The 20,595-nt window shown below is 34.5% G+C and overlaps 3 protein-coding genes and 1 long non-coding RNA gene across 4 annotated transcripts; 2 read left to right on the top strand and 2 right to left on the bottom strand.

Moving 5' to 3' along the window:
- The first annotated feature begins 304 nt into the window (after positions 1-304).
- On the top strand, positions 305-11,158 carry LOC109157849. The gene is made up of 3 exons (XR_002050293.1): positions 305-315; positions 4,030-4,037; positions 11,010-11,158. It is a non-coding gene; the product is annotated as an uncharacterized LOC109157849 (long non-coding RNA).
- LOC109157846 (40S ribosomal protein S4) lies at positions 5,573-8,261 on the bottom strand. Its single transcript, XM_019305683.1, has 5 exons — positions 8,135-8,261; positions 7,097-7,174; positions 6,790-6,970; positions 6,589-6,686; positions 5,573-6,199 (listed from the first exon to the last, which is right to left on the bottom strand). Exons 1-5 carry the CDS (start codon positions 8,135-8,137, stop codon positions 5,765-5,767), a joined length of 795 nt encoding a protein of 264 aa, XP_019161228.1. The 5' UTR covers positions 8,138-8,261; the 3' UTR covers positions 5,573-5,764.
- Positions 11,159-14,236: 3,078 nt separating the features above from the next.
- On the top strand, positions 14,237-16,451 carry LOC109157819 (gamma-interferon-inducible lysosomal thiol reductase-like). The gene is made up of 5 exons (XM_019305659.1): positions 14,237-14,718; positions 14,819-14,884; positions 15,142-15,282; positions 15,925-16,017; positions 16,141-16,451. The coding sequence occupies exons 1-5, from the start codon at positions 14,449-14,451 to the stop codon at positions 16,279-16,281; spliced, it is 711 nt and encodes a 236-aa protein (XP_019161204.1). The 5' UTR covers positions 14,237-14,448; the 3' UTR covers positions 16,282-16,451.
- Positions 16,452-18,184: 1,733 nt separating this feature from the next.
- Positions 18,185-20,031, bottom strand: LOC109157734 (nodulation-signaling pathway 2 protein-like). The gene has a single exon (XM_019305578.1). It carries the CDS (start codon positions 19,879-19,881, stop codon positions 18,406-18,408), a length of 1,476 nt encoding a protein of 491 aa, XP_019161123.1. The 5' UTR covers positions 19,882-20,031; the 3' UTR covers positions 18,185-18,405.
- Between the last annotated feature and the right edge of the window lie 564 nt (positions 20,032-20,595).

Below are 20,595 nucleotides of genomic sequence, written 5' to 3'. Positions count from 1 at the left end.
GTTAGTCTTCAAGACTAAAGTTCCTTGTCTCAAGCATTTAACAAGGTTCTCTCAAGGTGACTTGGTGGACGATCCTTGACGAAAAAGTTAGACAGTGAAGAGCGCACAGCTTAGTAAAAAAAGTTGTTCAAAGAATTTCCAAAGAAATTTTGCAAGTAACCTAGTTGGCTTGGTTTGCAACTAGAGTGAAATGCTAATTTTTCACTTTTATTGGGTTGATACTAGCGAAACATCCTATGTTAAGGAGAATAGTAGAGTAGGAATTTCGCAAACCATCCCATTATAAAAATCTCTAACTCAATTTTTCTATCACTTGTCGTTTTTACTTTATGCTTAGCTTACACTACATATGGCGGACTCAAGCTTGGGTTATTAGGCTATCGTTGAGTCTTGAGGGTTAGTGATATTAACATCCACAGTATTTTATTTCATAAAAAATGTAAATCATGTGTATAAATGATCAACAAACACATATGGGGTTAGGAGAGTTAAAAGTGTTCAATAGTCATTTGATTTCAAATCAATCAAAATTGAGCAAAGAATATAAAAGAAGAGCATATATATATATATATATATATATATATATATATATATATATATATATATATATATATATATATATATATATATATATATATATATTAAAGGAATAAGCTAGGTTCAAATTGGTCACTAAACGTAACCTGAAAATGCAATTAGGCCACTAAACGAAAATAAAAAATGTGCAATTAGCTAGGCCACTGAACACTCCAAATGTATGCAATTTCATCGGATAGCAGGTTACCATTAATTTTAGCAGGTTGCCTGCTTACGTGCCAGCTGAGTTGACATTTTTAATAATTTTAATAATAAAGTTTAAAAAAATGAAAAAAAAATAAATTAAATTAAATTAAACGACCCCATCATTTATATATTTATTTATTTTTTAATTTATTATTAAAATTTATTAAAAATTATTAAAAATGTCAACTCAGCTGCCACGTAAGCAGGTAACCTGCTAAAATTGATGGTAACAGGCTATCAGGTGAAAGTTCATACATTTGGAGTGTTCAGTGGCTTGCACTTTTTTTTCGTTCAGTGACCTAATTGTATTTTCATGTTACGTTCAGTGGCCAATTTGAACTTTATTCCTATTTTAAATAAAATGAAGAGTGGAGGGCAGGAGGGAAGATGCATTATATTGTTATTCTGATGCACATATGCAATATAAAGAATGTGCAAGTAGGCGTCTAATATGGAAATATATTTGTGGGAGATAGGAGTTTGGGGTTGGAGATGAAATGGTCACTTTCCGACTTTGGTTAAAGAGTGATATGAGGTGTTTGCCCTACTTTCAAGTGGTTGAGATGCTGTGTGGCAACCCATGTGATATGTGAATCTAAGCTATTCGCATATTCTAGACTCAGATTTTTGCTTATAATAAAGCTAAGTAAAAAAGCAAGAAAAGCATTACATAGAGGATGCCATTGGTTATGCATGTGAATATGTGATGTTGATATAAGAGGATCAACTTGTTGCCACTTGAGAAGCTCAGATTAATAGCCCATTGAAATATAAATATACAATACTATTACTAAAATTGTCATTGTAACAACTTTGAATGAGAGAAAATTTACATTTTCTAGCAATTGATTGTTAGATATTTGGTTTACGGGACTGAATGTGACAACACAAGTACACGTATGCACTAAATGTGACAAAATTAATAGTTAAGGTTGTCCTCAACCCAGCCAATGTTGGACTTGCAAGATGATGTGGCCGGAAATAAATAAATAAATAAGCATTGCTAGTTTCTTTTGTTTGAAATCCACGTGGCTATCAAATTTGCTACTTTTGAAAGTTAGTTTGCTAATGACGGCTTTTGCTGTAATTTCGCAGCAAAAGTTGCCGCGCCATTACTTTTTTTTTTTTATTAGTTATTTTATTATTATATTTGTAATATAATATGGAAGTGTGATCACTTTTGAAAGTGCGAGAATATTGTAGGGATGAAGAGAAAATAGTTGAGAAATTGTAAATTTTATGATGTGGGAGTGAGACTCATTTTTTAAAGTGAGAGAGTATTGTAGGGATGGAGATATCATTATTCTAAGGCTATCCTCATCCTAGCAAGTGAACCCCTTTCAATATGATGTGGAATGTAATGTGGATTTTTTTTTTTTTATTAGCTTATGTGGCTTGCAAACTTGCTATAATAGCAAGTTTGCAATTGACATTTATTTATTTTTTATTTTTTATTTTTTATTTGCTATTTTATTATTACTTTATTATTACATTTATAATATAAAATGAAAGTGATACCACTTTTTGTAAGTGAGAGAGTATTGCAGTGATGTGGAGAAAATAATAAAGAATTTATAAATTTGATGATAGGGTAGTGACATCCATTTTTGAAAATGAGATAGTATTGCAGGGATAAAGATACTCTAAGAATCAAATTTGAAAAGATAATAGTTCCTTTGATAAATGTAAAGAGATGCAAAGATAAAATTCAAATCATTACAAGGAAGATGACAAAGAAAAAGGGATGTTTTTAGCTCTTTTGAAACTTTTTTTTTTTTTTTTTTGAAAATAGCTCTTTTGAAACTTATTTTAACTTTATGTCACATTTTTATTGAGAATTTAAATGTAAATTTTTACTTGTTGATTCTTCTCTATTCATTTTACAAAGTAAAACATACCAAGTTGGCATCATCTCCACATTTTGAGCTCTGATCTTATTTATCATACCAAATTCTCTAACCTTTGCATTATTTGATGTATAAAATATGACATTTTTTTTAGTATATTAAAATACCACTTCAACCTCAATTTCTTCATCTCTTCCTTCTCATCTATATTTATAGTATAATATAACCAATAATATTTGAATTTAGGAATGGAATATGAATTTCTAACTAACATGGAGATCATCACTATGTATTATATTATATATTGTTTTATTCAATTTTCTTGTAAGTTTGTAATTGTGCCACTTTCTCATTCATCAATGTTATTAGTAATAAGTTTCTTCCTTTACTAGTAGGTACCGTTTCAAAAAGATACATTATTTAATGAAATCTGATGTTATACATTATATATACAAATGTTAATATTTTTTAATATTATTTGATCATTTCAATGTTAACTAGGAAATGATAATAAATTTGTAAATAATATATACATTTTCTCAAATTACACACTATCCAATCTCCATATAAAAATCACATCCATGTTATTATGTTAATTTCTATGGTGTTGAATAATTTGGAACCGAATTGCCCCTGCATTATCTATAGATAATTTGTTTCTTTGTCTAACTATGTTCTGAATCTTTATTTAACTAATTAATGAAATTTCTTTTTTACTTTAAAATTTTAAAAATATATAAATAAATAAACTCAAGGGCTGCATTTTTGAGATTGGTACAAAAGGCTAAGATCAGTGGTTCCTAAAAAAAATTAAACTATAGTCAATCTCAAAAGAGTGATGTCTTTATCGGTACTTTTGGTCCTGTGACTATTATGGTCTTATTAATTTGAGTACGTGACTTTAAAAACAAACAATTTAGTTTCGTAACTATGCAATTTTTAACACATTTGGTCCTCCCGGTCAAATTGCCGGCCAAATGTTGCCGGAAAAAGATAATTCCTTTAAAATAGTTTATTTATGGGGGTAAAATGGTCATTGTAAGCTAAAAAAGGGGGGGGGGGCGGGGGGGGGGGGGTGGAGATTTGTTCTTGTTTTCTACTTCTCTCCTCGTCATTGCATCATGTTTTACGCGAAGAAGAAGGCTGCGAAGAAAGAAGAGAAGGAGGAAGAAATCTGGGAAAAAAATGCTTTATTTTCTTCATCTTCTACTCTTTTCTTTGCTCTGTTTGTTGAAAAAAAAAAATGCTTGGATGATTTGCAGGGGTCCAACCATTTTGATTCCTGGGATTTTACTTTCCTTCCTTGTGGCTTCGCCGGAGATTTTTGCGATGGGGATAATGTGGTCACGTTGAATCTCAGGGATGGGTCGCCCGATTGGGAAACTTTTGGGCTGGACAGAGTTTAGCGTTGTTCCGGGGAGAATAATCGGTGCATTGCCGGAAAGCTTGTCAGAGTTGCAGAACCTCATGTTTCTTGGAATCAGCCTGAACTTTAATTTCTCTCCGGCGGGATTCCGTCTTGGAAATCCTTTCTGGCATCTCCCGGCCTCCCTCTCCTGCCGCTACCGCTGCGCAAGAAGAATTACTGCAACGACTCTTTGCTCTCTGCTTCTTTGCTGCCCATACTTAGCGCTATGAGACCCATTATTTGAGCTTTGCAGCTTTGGATTATACAAGTTAATTGGGTAATTAATTAAACTTGGGATACGGGATTTATAGGTTTGGATTAATGAAACGGAAATGGAAAATGGAATGCAATGTGAACTAAAGGAGCAATATAAGATGAAGAAGAAGGAAATGAAGAACCATTCTGGCCTTCCATTCACAGACCCATGTCTCCAAGATCTGCAGACCAGGAGAAGAAAACCAAGAAGAAGGATGAAGAAGAAGGAAATGACCTATTTGCCCCCGAATTAAAAAATATTAAAATGGATTAAAAATATTCCAGCGACATTTAGCTGGCAATTTGGTCGGAAGGACCAAATGTGTTAAAAATTGCATAGTTACAGGACTAAATTGTTAGTTTTTAAAGTCAAGTACTCAAATTAACAAGACTACAATAGTTACAGGACCAAAAGTGTAATTTTCTCTCAATATTATATATACTTATTACTTAGGCAAATTATATCGTGTACCAGAGTGCACAATACATTGTGCATCCTGGCCAAAACGACATCGTTTTGTATCTGTTTTTTTTTTAGAAATTTTGTTTCTCGTTTCTGCCGTTAACTTCTAAAAGAAATAAATAAAATCCCCTATTTCGAATATACATAATTGTATAGTAGAATACACATAAACTCATAACATAATACACATAATATAACATAATACATAATACACATAAACTCTTAACATAATACACATAAATTCTTAACATAATACACATAAACTCTTAACATAAAAACAACGTCGTTTTAGGCAGGGCGCACAATACATTGTGCATCCTGATGCACGATATAACAATTGTATTACTTAATAATTCTTCTCCCAAAAGCCCAACCCCGACCCGACAGACCATTTGACTTAATGACTCAACAGACAAAGTCAAATGCCGTTGCGCATAATCCCCACACTGTCGCCAAAGTTCAAACCTTGGTTTCTTCTCCTAATACTGCCTACTGAACCATTAAGTTAAGCCTATTCAAACAATAATTCTCAATTCTATTAGAACAACCACAATAGCTGCTTGAAATGAGTGAATGTTTTTTTTTTATTTTCCAGCCCATAAAAAGTTCCTATTTCAGCAAATTTATTTTCTCTCTCCTGCTCACGCAAAAATATCTCCTAAAATAACTATTGAACTATTAGAGTTGCTCTTAGTAACAATTTTTATAAAATATTTCCATTTAAAGAAAACATTTTTTTATGAAACTAAAAAGTTTAGACTACTTACTAGAACTTCCAATACCTATTTGTTGATTCACTTGCATTCAACACCAAAATTAACAGCCGACATTCGATAAGTCCAGGCATACACAGCCAATAAGTTGTAGTTCAAAACTGTATAAAATGTCTATTGAAAACAAATATCCAGCAAAAATTCTAATGCAACAAAATGATAGCAACTCAGTGAATGAAAATTTAGAGGGTACATCCACTTGGGGCAGTTTGGAGCGAGGAAATTTATTATTCTTTTAGGCAGTAGTAGCGGATTGAGCAGCAAGTCTCTTCTTGGCCTCCTCAATGATGGTCAGCTTAATACCTTTGCCCTTTGGTAGTGACACCCATGGCTTAGTACCTTTCCCGATTGTGTACACATTACCCAAACGAGTTGCAAACTCGTGACCAAGAGCATCCTGGATATGAACGGTCTCGAAGCTTCCCTTATGCTTCTCCCTGTTCTTGATCACACCGACACGCCCTCTGTTCCTTCCACCAGTGACCATGACGACGTTGCCTACATCAAACTTGATAAAATCAACTATCTTGTTTGATTCCAAGTCAAGCTTGATCGTGTCATTAGCCTTAATGAGCGGATCAGGATAGCGAATAGTTCTCCCATCATAGGTGTTGATGTAAGGGATCCCTTTCTTCCCAAACTGAACTGATCGAACTTTACATAGCTTGAACTGTGAACCAGAAAAATACAATATGTAACTTTACTGTGTTAGCAAAGAAAATGCAATAGAATGAAGACTCACCAATCACCACATCATGTCATGGTAGCCAACAGTAAAGGAAATACAACAAAAAAGATAAGATTTTTCCAAAAAGAAAATCAGAAATGGAAGTGCTTCCTCCAGAATTTAAACACTTTCTCATTCAGTTGCTTTATAGAAAAATAAATAATCATTTAACATTCACAGGGAGATTTTAAAAAATGTCCTTATTTATATTTGGTAGTGCTTCCATTTTGGCGTACTGAGATATTTGCACAAAGAATTCCTCCTAAAAGTAACGAAAACAGTACTGAAAGGCAAGATACAAGCTATTCCATGAAAAGACAAGTGTCACAAACCTTAGACTCCTCGTCCCTGATTGAGTGAAGCCGAAATCTGCCCTTGGTGTCATAGAGCAGACGGAAATTCTCATTCGTCTTGGGCATTGACACGACATCTAGCAAAAAATTCAACAGTTCACACAGGAGAAGGAAACAATTTCAAAATTAGTGTTTCAGTATATTTTTCAATCAAACGGCAAGTTTCAAAAGGTCTCCTACCCATAAAACCAGCAGGGTACGTCTTGTCAGTCCGCACCTTTCCATCAACAAGAACATGGCGTTGCATCAGGATAGAAATGACTTCACGATATGTGAGAGCATATTTCAATCTATTACGTATAATCAAAACCAAGGGTAAACACTCCCTTGATTTGTGGGGACCTGATGATGGCTTTGGTGCCTGCATACACCACATGAAGAGGACTTGAATAAGAACATGAAGATGCGGAACTGGGCATTTCAGGAAGGGGGGAGGGTGGAACCATTTTAAATAAAAAGAAAAGAAAGGGACATATAATCAACTCACAAAAGCACCACCTAGCTTGTCCAACATCCAATGTTTTGGGGCATTGAGCCTCTTCATGTGTTTCTTCAAACCCCGAGCCTAATCATCAAAATATGCCAGACAAACAATGTCATACAAGAATGAGTCATTCAGAACCAGCATAGTACCAAAGAAAGTGTGAATGACACCAAGAAGCATCCACAATTGAAATTTGAAAGAAGCTAAACCATGAAAGAATGCAGAAAATGGAATGATATTTAGATAACAAAAAAAAAAAAAAAAGCATGAATTTGTACAAACCTAATCATGAGATTGATGATTACCTACGTTAATGTCACAAAATCATAAGAAAAAAGAGTTTTGACAGCCTTTCACAAATTCCATTACCCCCTAGTTATCATAAACATATGGAAGCTCTAAACTAGCACATCAATCAAAATCTCTCAGTCATCCTTCATTCATTGAGTGCTCCTATTAATAACTAACATACTCTGGAAATCCATTCTTCGTTGTGAGGGAATCCCAGAGAAAACTATAACTGATCCAACTCCATGAAAAACAGAACCAAACAGTTCAAAGCATGGATCTTTGGGGCAAACCACAAACTACAATTATGGAACCATCTCCTGCTCTGATTACTATTAACTTTTCATTCATATATCCTAGGATAATTAAAGGAGCTTTTACTATTAGAAAAGAACCACTTCCATCTACATTACAAGCATCCTGTAAACAATTCTGTAAGGAAAAAATATCCAGCGCAATAATCGCCCATAAAACCATAGAATGGCATATATGGACCGATTACAAAGCGCAGAGAAGTTTTGAAAGCAAACTAATACGAAGCTATTTTTGCAGAAGCTGAATACAGTTCAAAAATATAGCCGAATGCACTTCAAAGGCATTTACAATCAGCATTTCCGCAATGATATTGCAACCAAAATTCAGAAAAGATGTTCAGAAAACAAAGCATATTTCCGAGCAAAATCAAACAAAAAATAATAATACAAAAACAACTATGGACATGTATATGCATAAGTATATGTTGAGAGAATTAACCATTGTGTTGCTATATCAAAGTGCTGCTTAGCTCCTCCTTGCTCTCCCTCTCTTCCACTCTCTATCCCTGTGTGTGAGAGCGCGCGCCGCAGACAAGGCAAATGGGAAAATTAAACCCTAGTTCTTGGCATATATGTTTAATGACCGCAACTCCTTTCTTCCACGAATGGGCAATTTCGGGATTTTGGCAAATGGATAGGGTTACTATCGAGTCGGGTTGTACTGCTAGATCCGGGTTTTACCACTTGCTTCAGTTGCGGCAAATTATATCGTGCACCTAGGGATGGCAATGGGGCGAGGCGGGGATATACTCGTCCCCGCCCCCGCAATCCCACCCCACTCCCCATACCCGCACCCGCACCCGTGCGGGCATTGAAATTCCTTCCCATACCCGCTCTCGTGGGAATTTTGCGGGTGCGGAAAATACTCGTGGAGGCTTTGCATGTAACCGTTTCATTAATAATATGAAACTTACATTTAATAAAATTTTTATTACTACAATTTACAATATTAATGTATCAAAGTCTTCATCAAATAACTACCAACTTGAATATTACATTTGCTTCCAAGTTCCAACTTCAGCATTAGTGTATAAAATATTAGCCACTAGCACCAAAAAAATAATTAGACGTTGTAATATTAGTGAGTTAAGACCTTTCCTTACTACTCATAAATCTAACAGATTAAATAAATAACATAATACTTTGATATTTACTTAAATATAATAACACTATATATATATATATATGCGGGGGCGGGGATACCTCTCCCCGCACCTGCCCCCATACCCGCGCGGGTTTAAAACATTTCCCCCATACCCGCACCCATTACTCAAATTATGCGGGTATTTTATTACCTATTGGGGCGGGGATGCGAGTAACCCATTGGGTGCGGGTAGAATTGCCATCTCTACGTGCACCGCGGTGCATAATCGATTATGCACTGCGCGTCAGACACTACATGTCTAAATCGACACTGTCAAAACGACGTCGTTTTAGTTAATGAAAAGAAACAGAATCTTCGCAAAAAATAACTCTGTTCTTCAGTTTCATTTTGTATACACTGCAGTTTCAGTTCAACACAACTACAGTTTTGTTTCGATATAACTACAGTTTCATTCAATATTTATACACTCAAATATATGAAAATGTTATTTAATTTTATTATATATACACTATAATTTCATTAAAACACAACTACATAATCATTTGAATATAATTACAGCTTCATTGTACAATATACACTCAAATATGTGAAATGTTATTCAGTTTCATTTTATATATACTGTAGTTTCATTTCACCACAACTATAGTATCATTTTGATATAACTGTAGTTTCATTTGATAATATAATAAAAATAATACGTGAGCCAGTGTCAGTTTAGACACACTGTAGTGTCTGATGCACGGTGCATAATCGATTATGCACTGCGGTGCACGATATAACGACCTTTCAGTTGCTTGAGTCTTGCCTTTTAAGTTATTCGCACATTGTTCACTCTCAAAAAGTCATATTATTAAATTTGTAATTAATTACTATTCGTTTTTTATCTGTATAATTCCTTTTAAACTTTAAAAATGATCACTCTTTCACATCACCTACAAAAAAAAAATTATTTTTTAATCAAAAAATTATGCAATTAATCTCTTTTATCAATATATAAATTAGGAAATCGAACTCTGGTTAATGGGCAGAAAAGAAAGAAGGAGACCACCAAGCCAGTAGGTTGGTCTTGTTCAGACAGTGATGCCTTGAGGAGCGAACACCCTTCTTTTTATACTGCACCTCAACCTCCAGATGTCGTCCACGTGTACGATAACCCAAACAATCTCCCCTCCACCAACCACGTGAACCACGTCCTTCACACCCACAACACACCAAACGCCATTCCACAAGACCACTGGCGCAGGCATCGGTTGTTGGAGGCCAGCCCGCCATCCGACGACGACCTTCGTCAATCACAACCCAAGGCAAGCATGGTGTGGTCATAGCATGCTAGGTTTCGCCACCGGGGAGCATATGATGTAAGATTTTTCCTAATAATATATATTATATATTATATATTATATATTATATATTAGGGCCTTAATTAAGTGGTGCAAGTTGACTAGGCTTATTAAGTGGTCTGGTTGAACTGAATAACTAGAAGTTGTTAGTCAACCAAACTCTGTGCGTAATATAAACCTGGATTGATAGGATACAGGATTATTGATTAGATAGCACATTCAGTTACGGTACTCATACTGCTCAGAAGATACCAATACACTATCTAGGGTTCTGAGTCAAGTATGAGGCAAATAATGGCTAACGGTATACCATTAAGAAGCTGGAGACCAACACGGCTACCGCTTCCGCTTATACGAATTCAGATTTCTCGTATATTATTGTTCACTATAGTTAGATTATTTATATCTAACATTTGGTATCAGAGTTCTTATAATCTCTGTCTGGTTGATTGTTTTGCCTAAAACAATATTAAGTTAAGTTTCATATATATTAAGTTTTTGTATATGTTTTAATTCTTTAAACTATACGCGTAAAAATATATCTATTCAGTCTGAATATAATTATGTAATTTGACGTGTATGTTTTGGAGTGAATTAATTACTGATTCTCCTGGAATTAAGAATAATTTTGGTTAATCTGAATATGTATGCAACCTGAATACATTTATTCTATTAAAGGCATACATATATTTGTGCTTTGCTTTTCCAGTATTTATGTACATATATTCGGATTTCAAATATGTATATATATACATGTCAGTTTTTCCAGAAACAATTTTGGAAAAAATTATAAATCATTTTTCGAAATATAAAGGAAATAATTTCGAAATTCAAACAATAAACCTACTGCCTTGCTACTTGTTTGCCAGAAAATTGCCGGATTTGTTCGCCGGTTACAATCTCCGTTCGGTGGCGAAGCTAGAGATGGCGGAGGTGGGTGGTAGCGGTGTTCACCGTTGGACGCTGGACATCGCAACGGCGTTGGCGTTGCGATAAGGAGAGACGGCGACGGCAAAGCTGGGTTCCGGCGGTGGCGTCATCGCTGCTTCTCTTCTTCTTCTTCAGGCGATGCCAACGACGGAGCTTGGAGTTGTAGCGACCATGAGAGACGACGAACGGTGAGCGACGTCTCGGATGAGGGAGACGACGGATGGTGATAGCGAGATTGGGTCAGCCGGACGGCGACAGCAAGGAATCGGCTTCGACCGGCTTCTTTTCTCTCCATGCAGTTGCGTCTCTCCCCCCTTTTTCTTCGTCGCACCTGTCTCTCTTTCTCTCTGTTTGGCTGTGGGCCGCTAGGTTTTGCCTGATTCAAGCTAGAGAAGGTGATGGATAATTAATGGGCGGGGTCAGGCCCATTTGGGCAAACCTGGAGTCTTTGTCTTATACCAATCATTATTGTGTGGACCAATTTGTGTGTACCATATTTTGTATACTGTAAAATAATGTACATTCGGTACAAAAATAATGTACATTCAGTACAAAAATAATGTACATTGTATTCAAGGGATGTACATTATTTTTGTTCTGAGTGTACATTATATTGTATAATGTACATTCAGTACAAAAATAATGTACATTTAGTATATATTAAAAAAATACTTTTTGTTATGGTTCACATAACATTGTGTGGACCATGGTCCACACAATAATTTGCCGTCTTATACAATGATACATGAGCCTGCTTTAGTAATTTTGGGCTTAATTAAGTTTTTTTTTTTTTTTCCATCACATTTAGACTTCTTCTACCTTAATTGTTCAACTTTAATTTCTCCTTAATTCATTATTAAATTATCATTCAATTTGAGGCAAATATTAAGTTTTAATTTGCTGTTTGAATTTTAATTTAATGTTAAGGTACAAATTGAATTGCCTCAAGTTTTACAGTTTATGGTTAATAATATATTAATATGCAAAATCAAAGCATGTTATGTATATTTATTAAATAATTATTTAATTTATTATTATAATTATACATTCCTAGAAGCATGCATTAAGGTTAGATTTAGCATATTATTAACTCATAAATTCATTATTAAAATATCATTCAATTTTGGATCCTTAGGCTAATTTTAGTCATTATGGCCTACTAAAGTAGCTTGTTTTGTTTCTCATTTAATTTTGAACATATTTTAGTCATATATTTCACTTGGGACTTTAAAAACCTATTTTGAACAAGTTATTTGGAACCAATTATGGGTTATTAAAGTATGGGTCCCACCATTTTGATTGATATTTTAATAATAATTTTTATAACTCTTTTTATTTGACTTATAACATGTTTATTAAGTTTTAATTATTACTAATTATCATATTTTGGTATTCATCGTTGGTAATAATATTAAGTTTTGGGTCTATTTCAGTACAAGACCATTTTCCATCCATGTTATAATTCACTTGGGTCATTGAGGTTTATGGGCCTAATTTGAGTGATTAAGTGCTATAATTATTGTCTTGGCCTATTTTGGGCAAATTATTGTGTGGACCATGGTCCACACAATGTTATGTGCACCATAACAAAAAGTACATTTTTAATATACTAAATATACATTATTTTTGTACTGAATGTACATTATACAATATAATGTACACTCAGAACAAAAATAATGTACACCCCCTGATCGAATACAATATACATTATTTTTGTATTGAATGTACATTATTTTTGTACTGAATGTACATTATTTTACAGTAGACAAAATATGGTCCACACAACTTGTGTGGACCATGGTCCACCCAATAATGATTGCCTATTTTGAGACATTAAGGATTTAAGGATTTAATTGCTATTTTGGTCATTAAGAATTACAACATATTGTTTAAGTTGATTATGTTCTTTAATCTATCAATAGTTTTCAGGGTCTTAATAATAATATTAAGTCTTTAATTTTATGGCAAAAGCAATATAGTTGGTATATTGTCTGTATAATGATAATTTGGTTATTACCTTAACTTCAGTCTCCTTAAGTATCATTATGCTAACATTAAGAGATCTCTACTCAAGACATGCTTATAAGGTTTTAGAGATTATACAGTGTACTCTTTTGTAGAATTTGGATGTGTTTCTCTTTCAGTTGTGCACATAATATATTTTGAGAAACATCCCTTAAGGTACTGAGAATGAACATTGGGTTTGTTCATAAAGGACCTAAGTTGGAGAATTAAAATGCATGTGACTATAATAGATACTACTCTGTTAAATAGAGGACATATCATTAAGATTTGTGTGTTTTGTTCTTTGATGAGGGTTGTGCTAGTACTTGTAGCAAGTGAGAGAATGTAAGACTAACTTGGGTAAAATTATTATAGTCAATGATTAAATTGGGTATTAATAGAGGTAAAATTACCAAGCTTAACAGAGGACTCAATTGGGTAAAACCATCAAAGTCAAAGATCTAAATGAGCACAAAAAGTCATTGCCTCTGTTTGGAAGAGCTTATTAGAAGATTATAGTTTATTTTAAGCTACTAATAAGCTATAAATTCTGTTTGATAATGTTTTCAAAATAAGCTCCTAGCTTAAAATAAGAGCTTATTTTGGAACGCTACCTTAGATAGCGTTTCAAAATAAGCTCCTAGCTTCCTAACTTTAAAAAAAAAAAAAAAAATCTTTATCCTTATTATTTTAAAGAAATGACATAATTTACCCTTTCCAATTAAAACATTTTTCTCTTCTCCTTTATCCGCAACTTTCACCACAAATATTATTATTATTATTATTATTATTATGAGATTTGCAACAATATTGCTACTTCATTATGAGATGCTAGATCATGATTATGCTAATAGTTTTATTTCAAAATGTTAAATTTTAATATGTAAACAAACTAATTTAAATTTTATGATGATGTGCTTTTTAGTATTTTTACATTTATCAGCTTATCAAGGCTAATTTTACCAAACACTTTCAATCATAAGAGCTAGCTTAACAGCTCTTCAGTTTTCAGCTCCGAGCTTATAGCTTTTTAGCTTCAGGATTAAAAATTGAAAAAAATCAACTATAGCTGATGATTAAATTGTGCATTAACTCGTAATTAATGAATATAAAGTATTGTAAAGTCTGTACAATTGTGTTCAAATAGCAATTTAATTTTCCATTCAAATTATAGCTGTCGTCCTTAAAGGCTAGACTGGTAGAGCCAACTGAAGAGTCCAAAAAGTGGAATAAGAAGAACAAAAACCGGATAAAGAGAAGTGGAAAAGCACCTGTTACTTTTTGGGTATGCATCATGAGGGCATATATTGCATACATAAACTGTAACTTCAAAGCACTACAGGAATACAGGACCCAACTACAAGCTAGTGAGAAATGGCTTCTCCTAGCCAAATCTGCAGAATCACTTTTGCTTGCTTCTTTATCTCATGCTTCATTATCTTTCAATGCCATAGTTCTTCATCAGATTTCGACGACAGGGTTAGCGTGTCGTTGTACTATGAATCGTTGTGTCCATACTGCGCAAACTTCATTGTGAATCAGCTGGTGAAGTTGTTTGTCACAGATCTTGGGTCCATTGTCAATCTCAGGCTCATCCCCTGGGGAAACACCCAAACAGCACCTAACAACGCCTGGGTTTGCCAGGTTAAATTCTGTCCCTTTTCAAGATTCATATGTGTTTTTGTTTGTTTTTTGGCTTGCAAGCTAAGGGACTAACCATTTATTGGATAATAACTTATTACAGCATGGGCCTGATGAGTGTCTGTTGGATGTAGTCCAAGCATGTGCCATTAATGTGTGGCCTAATCTGGTAATGACTTGTGCAGCTGTTAAATTCTGGGAATATTTTTTGTTGGGATTCGGCCAGATTGACCGAGTTCAGCCCATGCTCGATTTGAGACGTGGCGTTGTGACTTATCACAGAAGAATATGGTTAAATGGTTAATGTTCTCCACCTACTTATTATAACCAATTGGTTTGCTTAACGGGGAAGTAAGCATAGTGTCACACTGAGATTCATCAATTTTGGTCGATCTTTTTCCAAATATGGTTTTTGGTATGATGCAGGAGATGCATTTCAGGTTGGTATATTGCATAGAGCGTTTGCAGCTGGAGAACAGGCATGGGGAGTGGAATTCTTGCTTTGCTGCAACTGGATTGAGTGAATTGCCGGTTAGGGATTGCTTCAATAATGGAGTTGGAATCCGGGTCAGTCTGGTTTTTTATTTTTTAAATATTCAAACAAAGCTATCTAAGTTATATTAATCTCATCATCTTCACTTGCATGCTAATATATATTATGCTTTATGAAAGAAACTTCTAGTGTAGTGTGAAGCACAAGCATCCTCAAGAGTTGACTCTTTTGTTATAAATAAAGAGAAAACAAGAAAATGCATATTTATGGGTAACCTCAATCAAAGATGGATAAGGATTTAAATTTGTAATCACGAGGTCATGAGTTTGAATACCAACCCTCTTGGTTTGAGTCGGTCAACCTAAGCTGGTTTACTTTTTTTGTGGTCCTTTGCCAGCTAAATACAAACTTGTAACCACAAGGTCACGAGTTTGAATCTAAGCTTTTTTGATGTATCTAGGCTGATTTACTTTTTTTGTGATCCTTTGTCAACTAAATACGAACTTGTAACCACAAGGTTGAATCTAAGCCTTTTTTGGTGTACCCAGACTGATTTACTTTTTTTTTTTTGTGGTCCTTTGCCAGCTAATTACAAACTTGTAACCACAAAGTCACGAGTTCGAATCCAAGCCCTCTTGATTTGAACCAATCAACTTAAGACTGGTTTACTTTCAAGAAAATGCATATTTATGATAATTGAGACTTTTAACTTGCAGATAGAACAGGGATATGGTGATGAGACAGCTAGTCTAAACCCCCCACACAGGTTTGTCCCATGGGTTTTGGTGAATAATCAGCCTCTTCAAGAAGTTAGTCCCTCAAACTCCATAATTTTTTACTCTCTTTACATAAAAAGAGGCAATAAATAGTGTGTGTATATATAATATACAGATGTAAAGGGAAATTTCAATTTGCATGTTTTGCTTCTGCAGGATTATGACAACTTTGAAGCCTATATCTGCAGAGCTTATAGGGGAAACAGAATTCCCCAGGCTTGCCAGTCACTACCAGTTGAAGCCAATATGATGGTGAAGACATCAAGTAACACCCCTCAAGTTTGTTTTCGAGAATAACCCGAAACTACAATAGATGTGTGGCTCCATAAGACTCGAATTCGACTACTTTTTGCAATCTGAATGTTCATGAGATCAGATGAATGTGAAGTGCAGTCTGTAATGCAATGTAAGAATATGAAAAATTATCCCCAGGCCAGATTGATTGATCTCAAGTTATGAAGCTGCTCTTTGTTTCTGCAAGATTGATCAGAAAATATGTTAGTTTCTAGACTTGGCATCACTTACAAGTCACAAAAAGTAGCATATCAGAAACTGCATTTAATTTGCAGTAAGAGATTGAAATTTAAAGGACAAAAAAAGGGTATGTGAAACTTAACGTTGAACATGGGGAATCCATGTGCTAGGACAGTAATTCCATGTTATTCTCTTAAAATGCAGAATCAATTCTATTGCACTGCAAATCCATTAAGTCTACACGACTACACCACCTTCAAAGCATAGGAAACCAACTCAAAAGGCAAGTATAATTCTTTTATCTTTTGTTAATAATCCAAGTTTTCCGGACCTCAGAGCGGATCCAGAAATTTTTTCTCAATGGGTCGAAACATTCAAACAAAAGAGATATTTATAAAAAAAATGGAACACTTAAAAGTATAACTGTACCATAAATGTTGTTGAATATGAGCGAAAAATAAAACTCATTATTAATATAAAAGAAGGTTATATATATATGAAAGAAATATTGTGTCAAAACAATGAGATTTGAACTCCTAATCTTTCTTAGGTTCAAATGCATAACCTACCAACTAGTCTAACTTATCTCTTAATTACATTTATCTGTTTTCTTATAATTATACTAAAACATATACTATGTATACATATATATTTACAACGACTATATATGCGGTGTGGGTAGGGTGGGGGTGGGAGGAGGGGGGACAACCGCCTCCATTGTAGCTCCGCCCTTACCGGATCCGTCAGACTATGAACTCATGAATCCACTCTATGCCTATGAAGAGGTAAATCGAGCAAAATCTAAGGATATTCTTGAGATGGAAGCTCAAGCCCATCTTTCCCACATTTTGATTTAACACTCAAAATCAATCCCACTAGCATCTAAGTTCATTCCCCATTTTCAGACAGCATATTTGAATCATATTCTCAGCATCAAAAGAATTTGATACAAAACTGGGAAAAAAGACAAATTGTTGTTACCACTTGTAAGTTGTTTGTAACTCGAATGTTGCAAATTTTCAACACTAGACTATAAAAAGTTGGACTTTCATTTAATGTTATCTTTTCATGTCTAAATTTATTTACTATATGTCAAGGTAATAAAAACAAACACAAATTTGATAGTAATTCGAGAATAATGTAAACGGAGCTGATTATAATGCAACCATTACGGTCCACAACTGTGTTTTTCACAGTCCAAAAATACATAAAATATACTATTCTAACTCACAAAATATATTGTTCTAACATATAAAGTACATTATTGTAAGTTTGTAACTCAAAATATATTATCTTATCCTAGAAATTTCATTATTCTAACACATAAAGTACATTACACATTATTCTAACTCATAAAATACATTATTGTAACACATAAAGTACATTATTCTAACTCATAAAATACATTATCCTACCATAAAAACTTAATTTCATTATTTTTAACACATATAAAGTACATTATTCTAACTCATAAAGCACATTATCTTACCCCAGAATGTTCATTATTCTAACACGTGCGTAGAGCAAGAAATTTTTTTTTAACATCAAAACAACGTCATTTTGAACTGTGGTTTGCACAGCTGCGTGAACCACAATCCACACAATAATTTGCCATTATAATGTACTCGAATAATTGAAGCTAATAATATGTACTATTGGACCCACGAAATACACATGTCTCCGCCTTTGATCAGGGTTACAAGTTCTACTCAAAAGACGGGCAATGAACAAATATAATAAAAATAATTTATTTTAATAATATGTACTATTGGTCTTTACAGTGTCTCCCTATGCTACTAACATAATCCAATCTATGCAAAGACATATACACTAGGATAAAATAATGTATAGTATAGGATTCATCTCTTTACAAAATCCCAATAAAATAAAGAAATAATTTTGTGCGTTCCTATGTTGTCTGTTTGCCCGAGATTCTTGTCTTCTAATTTACATCCAGGTTGAGACTCTGATCAGTGGTGTTCCTCTCCATTCCAAGATCATCTCATTTTGTTTCTGTTCTTCAATGCTGACTCTGTATGGACTCTCCCTTTCTCCCACTAATTCTTTTGCTTCAACTAAATTCTCTCTGCTTAGTGTTTGTGGCAGAAAATCACAAGTTAGTCTAATCTTGTTTTGCTCCCAGTCTTGGTACCAAGATTCAGAGTTAATACAAGGTGCTAGAAATATACTCTCCAAGGCAATTCTTGCTTCTGAGAGAATAGCTGGGAAGTGCCATTCAATTGATTCCAAAAGGGACTTGTAGTGTACTAGTTTCTTGTTAAAGAAAGAGGTGTAGTTTGAAGTGTTGCAGCCCTCTGATTCTCCATGGGCGAAAACGATGATTCCGGTTTGGGTTTCAGAATTATGGGCTAAAAGTTGCTTAGCTATCTTTAGGAACTCCATGGCTCGAGAACTTGTTTGTGGCATGTTTGTTGCCATGTGTGGGAGCCTAAACATGCAGTTGAAAGCCAACCATTCTTTCTTCTTTGTCCTTTTCGTTTCGATGGCTAGTTCCTCGATGCTCGTTTCCTCGATCTGCAGGTTTAGGCCGAATGGCTTTGCGTGATCATAAAGCCTTCTCTTTGTCTCCTCATATCTCCATTGATTGCTGGGGGATTCATGGTTGGTTTTTATGGATGTGAGTCTTAAAGCCCTTCTTTTTTTAGCCATGGCTTCGATCACCGGAGGCCATTGAACCCCTTCTCCCATATCGAAATCTATTATGTGAACTGTTTCGGCATCATTTGGCAAGGCTTCAAGAATGGCTGAGTTAGCAGCAAAGTGAGCAAATCTCCCACATGGGAGAATTTGGTAGAATGCCCTGAATGCTTGCTCAAAGTTCTTGATTGATTCTTGTCTTAGGTAACCTTCTTGATCTTCTTTATTGGATTCGAATAGGCTGTGTGCAATACGCTCCAGCGTTTCGCCCAAAGGACTCGCCTTTCCCCTTATACGCTTCACAATAACCTCTGCAAGTTCCTCGTGCCCGTTTTCCATGGCCTCTGCATAAGCCCCCAGCAAGTGATGAAGGCTCAATTGAGTGTCTACTTCCACTCCACTCCCTGGAAATATAGATGATTGAGCAATCGAAAACGAAGCCTCAGAAGATACAACCGAAAGGCTAGGACTCCATTCGCTGTCACTAATGTTTAGCCACTTGCAAACATCCTCAAACTCACAAGGCACTGGATCCTCACCCTCTGGGAGCGAGGAGAGTATTTGCATATCATTTTGCAAACTTGAAAGTTCAGTAAACACATCTGGAAACAAGGCCGTAAAGTCTGAGACCAGTGTAGAGTGAGTATAGTTGTCTCTTACATAGGAATCTTCATGTGAACCGTACAACCTAGTTCGAGGGTGAGTTGAGTAATCGACGTTATAAGAGGATGGCCAGGAGGGGTGAAGGAGCTGTGGCTGCATCATCTTTATAAGGAAATCTCAACTCTATCTGATGAATTTTTTCTTAGCTTTGTGGTGATGAGCAGTAGAGTGCAGTCCTCTGTATATATAAATGTAGTTGGGATGAATTCTCAATGCAAAATTTCAACTTTCAAGTCTTGGTTGGGAAGTAAATCAATTACAGTACAGACAAAAAAGTACTCAAAGGATGTCATATTCTTAAAGAGTTTGATTCTGTTGAAGTTTCATGTTGACTCTCTTTCTTTCTTGGAATCTTGTTTCATGTAATATTATCCCATCAATTTTTAAAGATAAATTCCATTCACACTATGGGTGTGTTTGGTTCGCACAAGGAATCAGAATTGAGACAGGAATCAAATAATAGGTAAGGATAATGAGTTTAGTGAAAATATTTTACATGTTTGATAGTAAGGTAGAATTAGAATAATTACGAATATTGATGTTTGGTTACATATAACCCTATAATAGAAATAAAAGTTTTAAAAGTATAAAAATATAAAATTAAGTCAATTGATCATAATATAATGACATCTAAAGCATCAATATAAACAAAAAAAAATTAATACAAAAATCTAAAAGCGAGCATTAATCCAAACTTAAAGAAATTAAATTATCAATACGATGAAATGATACTCGTTTTTAATTAGGGAAGGGAGTTTTTAATCGAACTGGTAATTAAATCTCATAGTTATGGTTTAAAAAGTTGTCATCCAAACT

The sequence above is a fragment of the Ipomoea nil genome, unplaced genomic scaffold, assembly GCF_001879475.1.
Source record: "Ipomoea nil cultivar Tokyo-kokei standard unplaced genomic scaffold, Asagao_1.1 scaffold2792, whole genome shotgun sequence".
NCBI lineage: Eukaryota > Viridiplantae > Streptophyta > Magnoliopsida > Solanales > Convolvulaceae > Ipomoea > Ipomoea nil.
The sequence above is the reverse complement of the archived record's forward strand: the minus strand, read 5'-3'. Positions and strand labels throughout refer to the sequence as shown.